Source organism: Aedes aegypti, chromosome 1 (genome assembly GCF_002204515.2).
Source record: "Aedes aegypti strain LVP_AGWG chromosome 1, AaegL5.0 Primary Assembly, whole genome shotgun sequence".
In the NCBI taxonomy this organism is placed as follows: Eukaryota; Metazoa; Arthropoda; class Insecta; order Diptera; family Culicidae; genus Aedes; species Aedes aegypti.
In genome coordinates, this window is record NC_035107.1 from 5,556,155 (window position 1) to 5,571,864 (window position 15,710).

Genomic DNA, 15,710 nt, shown 5'->3' on the forward strand with positions numbered 1-15,710 from the left:
ACTATAAATTTCATAACTTTTTAGATAAAAAATAAATCAAGTTGCAGTGAAAAACCATGTAGTTGAAACTGAATAGTTTTCAAAAAAGGACCCATAGCTACTCATTTATTGAATATATTGAAAGGTGAATATCAATAAAGGTGTTGAATGTCCTTGGTGTTTATTCTGAACTTGTGATGGAACTGCACAAAGCCCTCAGTTGGTCGAAAATGCACCGATCGACGTATCCCAAATAAACAACTCAAAACAGGTACGTTGGAATGAATTATTATACAAAAGTGATCATTAGTTCAAAACTGTCTTGTGTTAAACAATTCGTCACAATTTCAGACAGTGCGCTGCATATAAGGTACGGCTGTTATATAGAGTGGATCCAGTGTTTTTCTTAGGACAGTTACGGCCAAGTAGTCATAGAATACTGGAGTGGTCGTGATGTGCTATAATTTAATTACCGACAACAGACTAGAAGACTAGCGAACGCTTGAAGTAAATCTATCAACAAGTTTGAATCTCATGTTACAAAAAAGTTCACGCCAAGTTCGGTTTGTACATTAAACGTACTTTGTGTTAGAGGTTCGATTAAAGTTCAGTTAGTAATTTATTTGAACTTTCCGGTTTCTATAATTATAATTAGTACTTCTTTGAGCATTAAGTACCGTTTACATACATGCGATCTTATTATTCAGCAATAAAGTTCCACGGAACTAGATCTACACTAAATGTGAACTTCTGAGTTCGATTGTTAAGTCATATCAGAACTTTTGGTTGCTTGGGTAGATTTACACCCGATTCTGTTTTTGCACGGTTTTTTTTACACAACCATGCAAAAAAAGTTTCCATACATTTTTTCCGCCAAAACCTTATTTTTGCACGAAACGTCGAGAAATTGTGTTACTTTTTACAGAATCTGGTGTATTTAGAAATTTAACCGCTTTGGAATCTTCCATAATTTTAGTTCGGATTATCTTCAATATTTTAGACAGTGGCGATTCCCTAATTTCAAATCTACCTGTTCTACGAATAAAAATTCAATAACAATAAACAATTTGTAGGAAATCTTGAAGAAATTTATCAAGGAACTAGCCGTCACCCGGCAATCCGTTTGTCGAGTTAAGCGCGGAGTTGTAAAAAATCCACTCTGGAAATTATTCTACAAATCTTCATAGGAGTCTACTGGAGTAAATTAGATGAAATGCTACAGAGAAATCAGTAAAGGAACTTCAAAAGGAATGCCTGGACGAATTAATACAGTCAACTCTCCATAGCTCGATATTAAAAGGACCATCGAATTAGAGAGTATCGAGTTATGCGGACACAAAATCAGTGTAACTATGCCATGAAAACCAATTTTCACTTTGGTTGTCTAACTCGAATCGAGATATTAAATATCGAGTTATGAAGAGTTGGCTGCGTATAAATTCTGGACAAATTTTTTAGGAACCTTCTGAAGATATATTCTTTTTTTTCTTGGCATTGACGTCTTCACTGGGACAGATCCTGCTTCTCAGATTAGTGCTTCTATGAGCACTTCCATAGTTATTAACTGAGAGCTTTCTTTGCCAAAGTTGCCATTTTCGCATTCGCATCTCGTGTGGCAGGTACGATGCCCAGGGAAGTCAATGAATTTTCCATTACGGAAAGATCCTGGACCGACCGGGAATCGAACCATGACACCTTCAGCATAGCTTTACTTTGTAGCCGCGTACTCTAACCACTCGGAAAAGGAAGGCCCTAAGAAGATCTCCTAGACGAGTATTTAGAGTAATTCTCGCATAACTTTTAAAAATTTTCTATTTAGAGGCTCTCTTTATTCAATAACTTATCCAAATTGACCTCATTTCTTGCGTTTCTGGAACAATTGTTCAAGGCATTTCTGAAGCAATTGCTGAAATGTTTTGAAAATAACTCCAAAATCAGACGTAGAAACTCCTGAAGGGGTTTTTGTTGGTTGTTCTGGACAAATCCCCAAGCAATTTTTCTTTTAAAAACTTGGAACGTTTTTTTCCACAAATTCTCACTACTGTGATTCTGTAGAAATGTCGCCAAACAAAATCTTCACAGTTTATTTGGGAAACCCTTTCTACCAGAAATTACGAAAATAATTTATTTATCGATATGGGCAAAAGGTATTATAGGCAGGGTTGTTATTAGTCGCCGGATTCGACAGACTATCAGTGACGGTGACGAAAAATAAAAAGTTTTCGTCACTACCTCAGCTCAGCGCAAACTTAGACGCCCAACTACCAGCAACCAAGCACCTCGTCGCGACGAAAAATCTTTGCCGTTTCTCTCTGTATGTGTTTTCGTTGAACATGTTCAGCTTGAATGGAAAGGCAGACAACTTATCGGTGCCAATTGGAAGGCCGACCAAAAAAGGAACTCGCAAAAAAAAAAATCTGCGCGCTTCCGGAGTTGAACAAAAAACCCTTACATTATCGGTAACACGCGCCTACCACCAGGGCTAACACAACTTCTTGGAAATATGCTTGCCCAATTGCTAACACAAGACACCTTGTTGACTAGTAGTTTGTAGCTCAGACTCTCTTTGTCTGCAATTGTGCGCTCGGTGACGATTAGAAGCTTATGTTGGTTCAGAGCGGAGGGGTGACGGGAAGAGTGACGAAAAATATTACTCGTGGACTTTTTGCGGCTTTGTTTCGTCATGATCTCCTTGCCAGTCATTGAAGACAAAGAAAATGACGATCTTTTACGCACTGAATATTTTTCTCAATTTTTCGTCATCGGTCAGTGACGAAACCGATGGTTACCAACCCTGATTATAGGCCCCTCCTTCTTAGGAGAAAAATGGCCCCATTACAATAGCAAATGTATTGATTTTATAGATTTTTATGTCAAGGTGTTCTTTATTAAGTTAGCCATGCTCTGCATGCAACTTTTTCTTACCAGGTAGCTTCTAAAAAGAATACAAAACATCTTTTTTGTAAACGGTCCAAATCTTGACAACCCTGGTAATATGCTCCTACCGTAGAAAAAAGTTCCACAGCGTTGTAGTTGTTTTGCGGTAATTTTTTTTTGTATACTGCCGTGAATCGCAAGTCAGTCCCATCTGTAAAAAGTAGGCATTGAGAAAATGGACTGTGAAGTTTTCAAACTCGTTTTCTATACGAATATATAAAAAATTCCAGAGAAATGTTCCAAACTGAATGAAACTTTCACAACTTGCTTTTCACTACGATATTTTTCCGAGAAAAAATATAAAGATGATCAAAACAAGTTACATTTTTGTGTTCCAAGGTGCGAAAGTCGGTAATGCGACTGATATGCGGTTGCTTTTCATTATGAGACAATTTGACTTGCTGTTTTTTCCTATTTTTTCCGAACAAATCATATTATTTCATTAATGCAGCTGAAAGAGCATTGCAAGAGATGTTGAAAACTGAACTCAACTCAATTTTGACGAAAATGCAGATGGGACTGACTTGCGATTCACGGCAGTATAATAGTAAAAAATGGGCTTCATTAACAATGAGGCTTGCTTATTGGACGCAAATTTTTACGCCAAAACCCTGATTTTCGATATTTTTGAATTTCTCTTGATTGTTTACGCTTCTCTAAGAACTAATATGCGCAATATCATTTTTTCGCGGATATTCAAGGTAGGGTACCGGTAACAAGGATTGTAGTGTACCAGTAGATTGGACTATGGAATAAAACGTATATTTTTCGATAAATACGACACACGCTATTTTTGGTAGATAGATCGCATCTGGTTTAGTCGATTTGCTAAATTTCGACTTTTTATTTTATTTTAATGGAGCACTAGCGCAAACTACTGGAACATGTGTACCAATAGTGGCTCAAGCAATTTCAGGCTCAAAAAAAAAATATATAAATTTTATTTATTTTTTTTTCCATATAGTTGAAATTCTTCTGTTGTAACGAAAAGATCTCTGTTAAGGCTTTTCGTTATCAAGTTATGATTGTTTATATGCTTAGGTACTCAAGGACACATGTACTATTCAACAAATCCCTTTTTGTCCCATAGGAATGCCCAAGCTAATTTCGAAGAAAAAAATATCTAGGGTCAGTGTTCCCTTAGTGGACAGTCCCCTATAGTCGCACTAGTGGCTTTTTACGGCCGTTTTGCTATAAATCTTTTCAAAATATTTTTTGACATGAAGGTCAGGAGCTATTAATCTAAGTACCATTTATACACAGCTTGATTTTTTTCAAAAAATGATCGAAATAATTAGTTTTGCTTAAAATTTTAGCTCCCTTGCGCCTATAGTTAACCTATTGTTCCTATAGTAGCACTACTGAGAGAAACTATTTTTTATTATACAAAATAATTGATGAAATAAGAACTTTTTTTACATCAATCGAAAGCTTTTGATCCACACTGTGTAGGAAAAATATAAAATTTTTGTAAAAATACGAGTTTGATAAGTATTTTTCCAACGGCGTGATGCTAGTGCTACTATAGGAACAGGAATTAGAAATAGTGCTACTATAGGCACATGTATTCCTATAGTGGCACACGCAATAATAAATACAAACATTTGAGTTTTCGTAGTTTTCATATTTTTCCCACAAAACCAAGATAAAAAGCTTTCAGATGATGTAAAAATAATGACGCTAGCGTTATTTTTTGATTTTCTATGATTTTTTGTTCTTAGCTATGCGGCTATTGGTACATCGACCCTACAAGTTTAGGAAAAAAACTCAGAATTCGATCTAGAATCGAACAAGCAATGAAGAGCCAGTCCAATCCCTACACGCTTAATCCTTTTTACGAGCTCGGCTGTGTAAAAGTAGGTTTTTCAGTTCTAACCGAGATTCAGCTAACAAATTGCCATGTTGCTAAGCATCGAAGCAAGATTTACTTATACTCGGTTTTTATTTCCTGAGATGCTTAAGAAAAATACATAAATACAGTCTATAGTTTTATGATTGCAACAGATTACTGTAATTCATTATGATATCTATACAGTGTGTATTAAAATCATTAGAGTACTATAATATTAATAACTCTCCTTAACTCTATATTAAAGGGTAAGGAAGGTATAGAGTTACACAACCACAAAACCAATGCAACTGCGATTCAAAGGACCATCGGGGTAGCCATGAAAACCAACTTTGACTATGGTTCTCTAACTCGATTTTAAGAAATGAATTATCGAGTAAAGGAGTGCTGGCTGTATAAGAAGTACAAATCCCATTTCACATAAAAGAAGGAAAAAAGTAACATGATTCGACAGTTTTTTCACATTGGCGCTTCCAAAAGTCAGAAAACGATTTAAAACATTCACCCATTTATCAGAATTTATTGCGCATCAGCCAGCTCAACTCGCTGACTCCGCTGTCAATCAATCCACCATAAATTGTTTTTTGTTTAAATTTTCTGTCGCGGATAAAAAACAATATGCCACTATATGTTTGCCCCGATCCGAATCGCGACCGTGGCAAACATCAGGAGCACCGAACAGATGTAGCTTACTGCTGAGTTGTTCATGCTATTCTGAGACTTTGTAATGTACACTGGTGCAATATTGCCAATACATCAGACGGCTGATATGGGGATGGACCTGAGTGATGATGACTAACGCACAGCGTCCGAAACCGTCATCCAAGCAAGCTTTGAGTCGATTGTTTTCTTTTCAATTTATTTTGTGCGTTAAAAATAGTCCATTTTGGTGAACTTGATTTCCGATAACAACAGCACTGGTTCCAATAGTCAAGGTCCATTGCGGATCGGATGACGTATGTACGTCGTCGACTCGGTGTCAACTATCGACCCAGTTTGGATAGTTTGTGTCCTCTGGTTCGTTGACTGCATTCCCCGCGGTCGACGGCGTGGCGTTTGAGAAATTACAAAATCTCTGAACAACTCTCGCATTTAAGTATTGTGTAACGTCGAGTGGGCAGGCAGCTGAATCAGTGAAATTAAGAACACACGTAATGGGAGAAGGGGGAAAAACGGTGAAAATAATTTTCTACCAGAGTGCCTAAAAATAATCACTCTTCCCACCGCAAACCGAGCATCACCATCATCATCATCACAGTAGGCCGCTGCACAGAGGGGTTACTAAGAACAAATTCGTGGCCATAATTTCATATTTGAAAAATTGATATTTCTGATCCCGTCCCGTCATGTCGATTTTCAAACAAAATAAACAATCAAGTACGCATGGTAACCCTGTGTTTATTTATCAATATTAAGGCATAAAAAGATCATTAAGGACAGAAAATAATTTTGACCGTGATTGACCCCAATTACCCCTCTGTACGCTGGCGCAAAAAGTGTGGTTTTCCAATCCGACACAGGAGGCAAAAATTTCAGCACATTGTCGTGACAACTTGTTTTGTCCTCTGCCTGCAATGTTACGCCCTCTGTAATGCTTGGCGGCCTACTGTGTGTTCGTGATGGACGATGAAAAGACGCTGACATTGACCTATCTTTCTTTTTGCTGTTCTCTTTGCAGAAGCGCACCGAGCCCTCGAACTGCTCGAGGACTACCATTCGCGACTGTCCAGCCCTCAGGATAGAGCCCTCCGCAGTGCCATCGAGCGAGTCATTCGGATATTCAAATCGAGGCTCTTCCAAGCGTTGCTAGGTAAGTCGTCGTCTGTACATTAGTCCCATACTCGAATCGAATCGATGATGTTCGTTCCCAAGCTGACACAAGAGAATCTAATTACACACTAAAAATAGCTCTCGCTATCAACCGTACATATGTTCCAACGTAAAATAATCAATTTTAAATGGACCCAAATGGTGCTTCGAATCATTCGGAGAGGAAAATCGTCTGGAATTTTCCAACAACAGCAACAATAATGGCATCGGAACCGCCACAGGGAGGGGGAAAACGTAAAACACACATTTTTAGGCCAAACACTTGTGCCGTTCACTCATTCGATGGCGGCATTAAGCATATTGTGTGACGCAAGAATCAGTGATGCCGCCGCCGCTGCCATACCACTTGATGAGGGTCTGAGGCGGTCGGAAAAGTCAAGGGGACGATGATGACGACGGGTAGAAAATAGATAAAAATATACATACCTTTCTTCGAATATACAACTGGCCGTCCCCTGCCAGAATCACTGGGAATCATGTCGTTTGCAGAAGAGTGACTTTTTCATACTCGAACGCTGCGGCGGCTGTTCTACGTCATTGCAGCTTGTACTTCTGCCAGCCAGGGCCTACTCTTCAATCAGCATCGGAGTAATCGTTGGAAAATGAAATTATTTTTTCAACTCGTTTACATGCACTTGGCTACTTGGATGAATGAGTCGTGATTCCTAACGAAGAATGTAAGATCCAAGCCTACCGGAAGAATTTCATTATATTTTTAAAGATTTAGCATTCCAATTCTTTCGATTTAAAATTTGGGTTAATTCTACGACTGGCGTGAGGTGACAATTGTCGGTGTCGTATAGTGAAGTGACGCGCCGTGCAAATCAAACGGATATTCACTTCACTCGAGTTGTGTATTGTCACCTCGCTATACGACAACGAGAATTGTCACCTCACGCCACTCGTAGAATTAACCTAATTGTTCTCCGTTTGTTTCGTTTTTGTAGTAGAAAGTCTTAGTAGTCGTTTATCGTAATAAACCGTAAATACTTGTGCTTATTCTGCGCGGTGTGTGAGGTGAGACGAGTCGAATGAATGACGTTGGTATCGAAATCGCTTGGAATTACGGATATAGACAACAGGACCGTTACTAAGCTCGTGCCGAAATGGAAACCATGTGCAGAATTGGACTAAAACTCCTTCAAAGTGGTTCTCAATGAGAAATGGAAAACAGCCGCATTGAGATCGTCTACTTGGCCACCGACTATAAAATTCAAGGAATTTATCAATCGCCAAAGATGTACTTGGTATCCGTCTCACTGAAATTATATGCTCGTTGTTAGTTTTTTGTGTTTGAAGTTGTTAGTTTTAAAGTGCTTAAATTCGAAATTTACTGGTTTGTTTTATCTGTATTTAAAAAAAAAAAATTGTTGCCGTATTATTACTGTCTTATTGCCGTATTACTGTAATATTGTCAAAATGTTAATTGTTTACCCTAGTTTTAAGAACACATCATTGGGGCAGAATCAAGCCTATTGATGAACAAATAAATAAATAAATAAAGAAAATAAAGAAGTGACAATTGTCGACTCGCTCCCATTTGATTAATATTAGTCGTCTCGACTCACACGCCGCGCAGAATAAGCACAACTGATTAATTCGCTCCATCTTCGTCGGTCTTGGGCGATACTTCTCCAGTTGCCCGAACTTTTAGGGTCGCCAGCTCCTCTTCCACTGCGGACAGACAGCGTATTCGTGGTCTTCCATGAAGTCGCCGACCTCTCCCTGCTGAATATTATTTTGGCAATTTTTTCTTCCGACATTCACACTAAGTGACCAGCCTACTAAAGTCTGCGACCGTGTGATAATGGTGCCGTTTCTCTGCACGACAGATCTCCTAATAGCACCCTGAAATGCTATCTTGAACAGATTATTTGAAAGTGCGTCTCCATGCTACAATCCTTCTAGCGCGGTTGACACCTCGTATGCAATCCGTACACTTGATTTCGAACAATCCAGCGTAGCGCGTATCAGCCTAATTAGTTTCGCCAGAAAACCATTTTCAGACATTATCTGCTACAGCTCACTGAATGCCGCCTTGAAATCAATAAACAGATGGTGAGTCTGTAAGTTATACTCACGGAATTTATCTAACATCATTCGCAAGATGTTTATCTGGTTTTTTGGCGAGCGGCCCTCGCGAAAACCAGCTTGGTATTCGCCGACAAAGGACTCCTCGAACGGTTTCAGTCTGTTAAACAGGATGTGCGACAGTATTTTGTACGCCGAATGCAGCTGGGTAATTTCTAGGAAATTCCAGTCTGTGCCCATTCATGTAGATTGGGCGTATGAAGTCATCCAACCAACCGGTGGGCATTTTTCGTCATCTCATACCTTGAGAAGCACTCAATGAATCGACACTTCCGTGCTTTAGAAGCTCGACCGGGATCTAGTCCATCCCAGCAACCTTCAGTTCTTCAACTCGCTGATAGCCTTTTATACATCTCCTATGGTTGGTGTTGTTCATTCTGCTTCTCGCTATATTTCCATGTTTACCGTTCAACAGCTGCTGAAAGTGCTCCATCCACCTGGCAGTCACCGCCGTTTTATCGGTCAGCAAATTCTCTTTTCGATCATTGCACTGGTACGGTATTGTGCCGTGCGCCATTGACCGTTGCGTAAAATCTCCGCATATCGTTCCGGTTCATGCTATCTTTTCAGCTACCACACTTTACTCGTGCCGCCTTTTCTATCTGTTCTGTCGGGTACCGGCTACGACCATGAGGCTTCTGGCGACATTCTTCATGTCTGTCACTCTCTGGCACTCGGCATTGGACAAGTCGTTCCGTCTTCGTCGTTGACTAATAGTTTCCCGTGCCGTGGATAGGGTCCCACAGGCTTTCGACATCTCGAGAAACGTTGATTCTTCCTAACCGTTCGTCTAGATGCTGTGACGAAATTTATATGAAAAAACGAATCATTACGTACACTCTTATACGACTTCGGGTTTTCTGGGTAGTGTAGAATTGAACAACAGGTACGAGAGTCCATCACCTTATCGTAGTCCCCGGCTGGATTCAAACGAACTGGAATGTTCGCTTGAAACCTTCACACAATTTTGCACACCTTCCATCGTTGCTCTTTTCAGTCTCGTGAGCTTCTCGGGAAAACTGTCCTCGCCCAGGATTTTCAATACCTCTACGCGGTCGATACTATTGTATGCCGCCTTGAAAGCGATGAAAAGGTGATGCATTGGCATCTGGTATTCATGACATTTCTCGAGGATTTGCCGTACAATAAAGATCTGGTCTGTTGTCGATTGACCGTCAACGAAACCAGCTTGATAACTTCCCACGAACTCGTTAACTACAGGTGACAGACGACGGAAGATGATCTGGTATAATATTTAGAATGGTGATCGCTCAAAAGTTTTCACAATCTAACTTGTCGCCTTTCTTGTAGATGGGACATATTACCCCTTCATTCCACTCCTCCGGTAGCTGTTCTGTTCCCCAGTTTGTGTCTATCAGCCAGTGCAGACCAATAGCCAGCCTCTCCGGGCCCATCTATGGCCTGTACTCGAAAAAAATCACCAGACAAAAGTGTTCGCCAAAAAATTATTTAAGTCGAATTTTCTTGAAACTTTCAGGGAATGAACTATTATGGATTATGTTTCGGCATAATTACTTTATTCAATGGCCGTTCCTTCACTGAAAGTCCGCACCTTTCCCTTAAGACCCCTTATTACATTTTATGCATTGATGAAACCAACCTTTTTGGTCACATTCATCCATGCTTTCTTCAATTCCAGCTCGTTTTTAAACACCTTGGACGATTTTCGAACTTTGGCCTTCATAATAGCTCGAAATCTTTCTACCGGACGAATTTCTGGTGAATTCGGGGGGTTGGCGGTTTTTGGTACAAAACAACGTTATTTTCTCTGTACCAATCTAACGTCGATCGTGCGTAGTGGCATGATGCCAGATCAGGCCAAAATAATGTTTCGCCTCCGTGAGACCGCAGGAAAGGCAACAGACGCTTCTGGAGGCATTCGATGCGGTAAATTTCGCTGTTGATGGTACGGTTTACTCAGTTTACCGGATTGGCATATGGCCTACACAGCAAGTATTTTTTGGCGAATTTGTCCATTTTTTCTTCTTCATGTCTTCCAGAACATCAACCGTGATTTGGCAACGTAGAACTCCAGCCCCGGTACCTGCTTTGCGTCTGCCTTGATGTAGGTTTCGTCATCATATGAGTTCAGCTCCGATACCATCCTTACCAGCAGCTTTATTGTTCTTAAGCTGGTAAATGGCATTCTTCACCTCCCTCAAAGGTGGAGCTGGTTGGTTTCCATCGCCCGCGGTACTAACGAAGGCATTTCCTCCGTTGTCTCAACCTCATTGCCTGTGCTCTCAGCGCCATTCAGGTGTTCGTCGAAGTGCTGCTTCCATCTTTCGACCACCTCAGGGCCGTCCGTCAAGATGCTCCCATCGTTATCCCTACACATCTCGACTCGCGGCAATTGCTTCTGATAGAACTTACGAGTTTCTTAAGGCGGGTCTACTGTTACCGTTTCCGCAAAGATGAAATAAAGACCTCCATGTCCCTTGCAATTGCCAAAAAATGTATGGCACATAAGGATATAGAGCAAAATCTAGAATGCTGTGAAAAGTGTACTGCGATCTGTCAAACTTGGATACCTTTTGCAGTACCAAGGGACCAAATGCAGTACTAGAAGTGGTACCCAATCTGAACCCTAATGGGACGGACCTTATATCCGTCTACAACGTTCCACGTTCATCGTCGAACCAATCGTTCCGTCGACTCCGTCCCACGTATCCGACGTTGATCATAGCTGCATCGTCGAGAGCTGCTTTCACTGTTTTCCAGCAGTCCTCAAAATGAGCTTCATTCAGCTCACCCTCTTCTGGTAATGCAGTCTCGAGGTACTGCGCGTATGCCGCTGCGACATCCGTTTGCTTGAGCCGCTCTAGGTCATACCGGGGCGGCCGTCGGTACCGTACGTTGTTACCGACGGAGAGTTTTGTGCGCAGTTTAACCGTTACCGGAGAATGGTCAGAGTCGATGTTAGCGCCACGATAGGTCCTGACGTCTATAATTTCAGTGAAGTGACGTCATCTATCAGAACATGGTCGATTGTGATTCTGTCTGCTATGGTGATCTCCAGATGTATCGCTATGGAAGGCTGTGGGGGACCCAACTAACAATTCAGAGCCACAAATAAGCATTCATGTTTAATTATTGTTCAATAATGGTAATGACAGCTGAATAAAAATTTTGCTCTATAAAGAGCTGAGAAGGTGCTTTTTTAACACAAACTCAGGTCAATATTCAACGTTATGCATTAGAATGAACAAAAGTTGAATCGCCACTTATTAAACGTTTCCAAAGATTCTCATTCGACTAGTCTAGATTGTTTTACTAATGAGCTGAACAAGACATGTTTCCCCCAATTAAAAAACCAATATTCCACTAAACAAATGTATATGTATAAAAGGATATTCAGAAGACGAACTAACGTTTTACTTGCGTCGCACTTCAGCTATTTCCACATGTTTAACACAAGCATGAATAAGAGCTGAATAAGAATCTTATAAAATCCTAACTCAGCTTCAGTATATTATAAGAACAGTTGATCTAATAGAGGCCAAAATGATGATTAACAAACACATTGTTCAGCAATAAATAAGCCTTGTAAAAGCGATCACATTATAGTTAAATTTTATAAAATGGACAAAATATCCGAAATTCGTGTTGAGTTCCGAATGCATTTCAAAGCTTATAACTTATGCTTTCTCGAAACTTTTTAAATAGCTGTTCACAAAATATACATGGTTAGCCTCCAGAAATGTAGGATTATTTTGAAAAACAAAAAAAAAACTTGTTTTTAATTATGAATCGTGGTTTTACGGCTAACCAGCCGAGTGGAAGTTTAACAACTACCGAAAAGCTAAACATTACATATAATCTGCAATTGGATTAGATGGACAAATTGATGTGAAGATTTGCGAAAAAGTTACACGTCTTCTCAGTGAGAATCGAACTCACGACTCCCCGATCTCTAGGGCATCTAATTCTTCCGAAAGAGGTGCACTTTGCGAAAGAGGACCACGTGATTATTGAGCTGAAATCGAATTCAGGTTAACTTCTGCGTTCATGAGTCCTCTCATGGCGTAGTGGTTAACGCGCCCCAACTAGAGATCGGGGAGTCGTGAGTTCGATTCTCACTGAGAAGACGTGTAACTTTTTCGCAAATCTTTACATCAATTTGTCCATCTAATCCAATTGCAGATTATATGTAATGTTTAGCTTTTCGGTAGTTGTTAAAAAACAAACATTTGAGCTAAGTATTCCTAGTAGGAGCGAAGTACTGACAAACACTGACATACTGAAGAAAACATCAAAATTTTGTTTGTTCCTTGTATGTAGTTAATTTTAGATGTCATTTCCAGATCTTTTATATATTATATCTATAAAGTAAATATCACTTTTAGCTATCCATATTATAATTTGCTATTGCTAAGTTTTTTTTCGCATGCTCGGGGTGTTGTACCGTACAAGAAAAGTTGAAAATTCTTTGACAGAATTGATTAAATAAATTTCTATAGCGAGCTACATTTAAAATTTCATTTCTTTACAACTGAATTGTGCAATCTAAGAAAAATGATTTACTTGGCCATTTCTGAAAAAAATCCCACGCGTCAAGGTATTCGAACATTTTTCTATTCTGACACATAGTCCTCAGAACACTTCTAATGGTTTAAATATATTCATACAGAAGACTATTTCTTTGATGCATAATAGGTTTATGAAAAATACAAATCAATAATATAATTAATAATTACAAAAATAATTTATAAAATAAATGTATTTCAAGAAACAAAACATCCGTTCAAGTTGAAAACTTAATCGATTGGTTACCACCAGCGTGTGACCAATCGATTAGGTTTTCAGCTCGAACCGCTGCGCTGTCTAGTTCTCTAGATTTGTGCCCTTGAAAATTTGAGGTTTGGCTTCGATGCATATTCACCTTTATCATTTCAGACTGATTTCACTTCGTTTAAATAAAAATTAGTTTTGACCATCATTGACATAAATTTTCTCACTGTGCGCTAAAAATAGCCGACTGAACTCAGCTTGGATCAGCACTAAACAGCAACTGAATAATATGCTTGTTCAGTTGTTAATTAGCATACCATGTGTTAATTAGACGATGTCGAATAGAAGCTCAAACATGATCAATATTCAGCTATGAGAGGTTTATATTTTGCACTGGACGATTTATTAATCAATTCTAGGATGGCGCAGATGGCAAGGCATACCGCTGACGATTGGAAGGTCTCGAGATCGAATCCAGTATCAAGGCGATTTTTAGGGTTCTATTTTATAAGTCGAGTCGATCAAAAACGACTCGACTGGAGTCACTGTCGACCAAAAACTTCGCTCGACTTGGCTCTGTCACTCGAGTTTATCGACAGTTGTCACTCTATGTGACTGGATTACTATGGGAGTCGACGGGTGACATCTGAAATATGCATGCTTACTTTGATCGACAATGACTTCAGACGAGTCCACAATGGTCGGAAAAAAGTGAAGTTTGGCCAAAATTATTTTTATCGCCTTAATTGATGAAATATGTAATCTGAATATGTTATTTGACGTTTTTGTTGTTTCAGAAGGGGTTATTCACAAATTACGTAACTTAAAAAAAAGATTTTTTTAAAAATATAATTGTTATCAAACTGGGCTGAAAGCACAAATTTCGTTGATATTTGATCGAGTTTGATCCAAATGTGTATAAATAGTGGGTAAATATATTTTAAATAAACTTTGTATGAAAAATATCGTCAAAATATATGTAAAATAATGAGTTATTCAAATAGCTCTAACTTGCAAATCAGCAAATTTCTGCAAAAATTTTAAAGGTTTTTTGTAAGATCTAAGGATGCTTTTTGATGTGCAATATTCGAAATGGCAGCGACATGACGCGACAAGAGTTGTTTTTCATGTTCAAAATCATCAAAATTACTAAAGTATAATATTGAATAGTATTAAAACTTCAACCAAATATTTTTTTCCATCCTCATGCTCGATAAAAGTGTTGAACCATAAGCTTTCAGATAGTGGGTAACTTTGGGGAAATATTGCATTCCTTAATTATAAATTTTGGGCTTTATTGAATTGTTACATTTTTCAATTTTTTGACTTAAGCCGGTTTGCCGTCATAGAAGTCATAGAAATTTAAATTTTAGTTCCATTTCAATTAAGGATCATAATAATATAACACATGAGGTACATTTAAAAATTAAAAAAATCATAAAAATCTCAAAAAAAAATTTGGTAGTTTTGGCCGCCCCTTTATATGGAGCCCGACCATTGTGGAGTCACGGAAATTCACTCGAATTACAAAATAGACCCCTTAAATATGGTTATTATATCATGATGATTGTGTGCACTACATTTGAAGCGCCTAGAAAAATATTGTTTTGGTTTTTATTTGTTTTTAATTGTTTTTGGACCAGTCGTATAACAGCTGAACTAAGTTCTTTAAAAGTCTTTAAAAGCTGAAAAATAAAGTTGGAATTCAACGACATGCTTTAAAGTTTCTCCAAATTTGTGTGAATAACGCCTGAACAAAGGTTGGCCATGAAAATTATTAAAATGTTATTAAACATGATGCTGAATAAAACTGCTATATTGGTGTTTGTTAAATGAGTGAATGTTAGTTGGGGAAGTAAGTGCTACCAATGCACATTGGTCCCAAAGCCATCCCAGACAACCAGAAATCGCATGAAAGTTCACATTATAACTCGTTTATTCATACTAATTACATCAAACTCGCAAACCACCGTGGATAAACTCGCCAGATTGATGAGTTTCCTCGCATAAAACATTTTTGTCTGAGTTCATTTGTACATTTTGCTTCGTACCGTACACTTGTACAAAGTAAGTCGAATCAATCCGTAGCAGCTGTCAAATCAACATTTATTATCATACGTTAAGTCGCATAAGATCACTGGTTAGTTCGGTAGAATAATTATACACTCGCAATGTATGTTATTAATCATCACATAATATATGCACGCATATCGCATTTCTTGTAGAAAATCTTACAGCGTTTGGTGTTTCTCAAGATTGGAAGTCGAGAAGC

The 15,710-nt window shown here is 38.8% G+C and overlaps 1 protein-coding gene across 9 annotated transcripts in view; it reads left to right on the forward strand.

The window, feature by feature from the left end:
* Positions 1-15,710, forward strand: part of LOC23687408 (disks large 1 tumor suppressor protein) — a 181,970-nt gene that overhangs the window by 21,121 nt on the left and 145,139 nt on the right. For all 9 annotated transcript variants that reach the window (XM_021838808.1, XM_021838806.1, XM_021838810.1 and 6 more), the window contains exon 3: positions 6,444-6,575. In XM_021838808.1, coding sequence (XP_021694500.1) covers positions 6,444-6,575 — 132 coding nt within the window. The remainder of the gene's footprint in view (positions 1-6,443; positions 6,576-15,710) is intronic.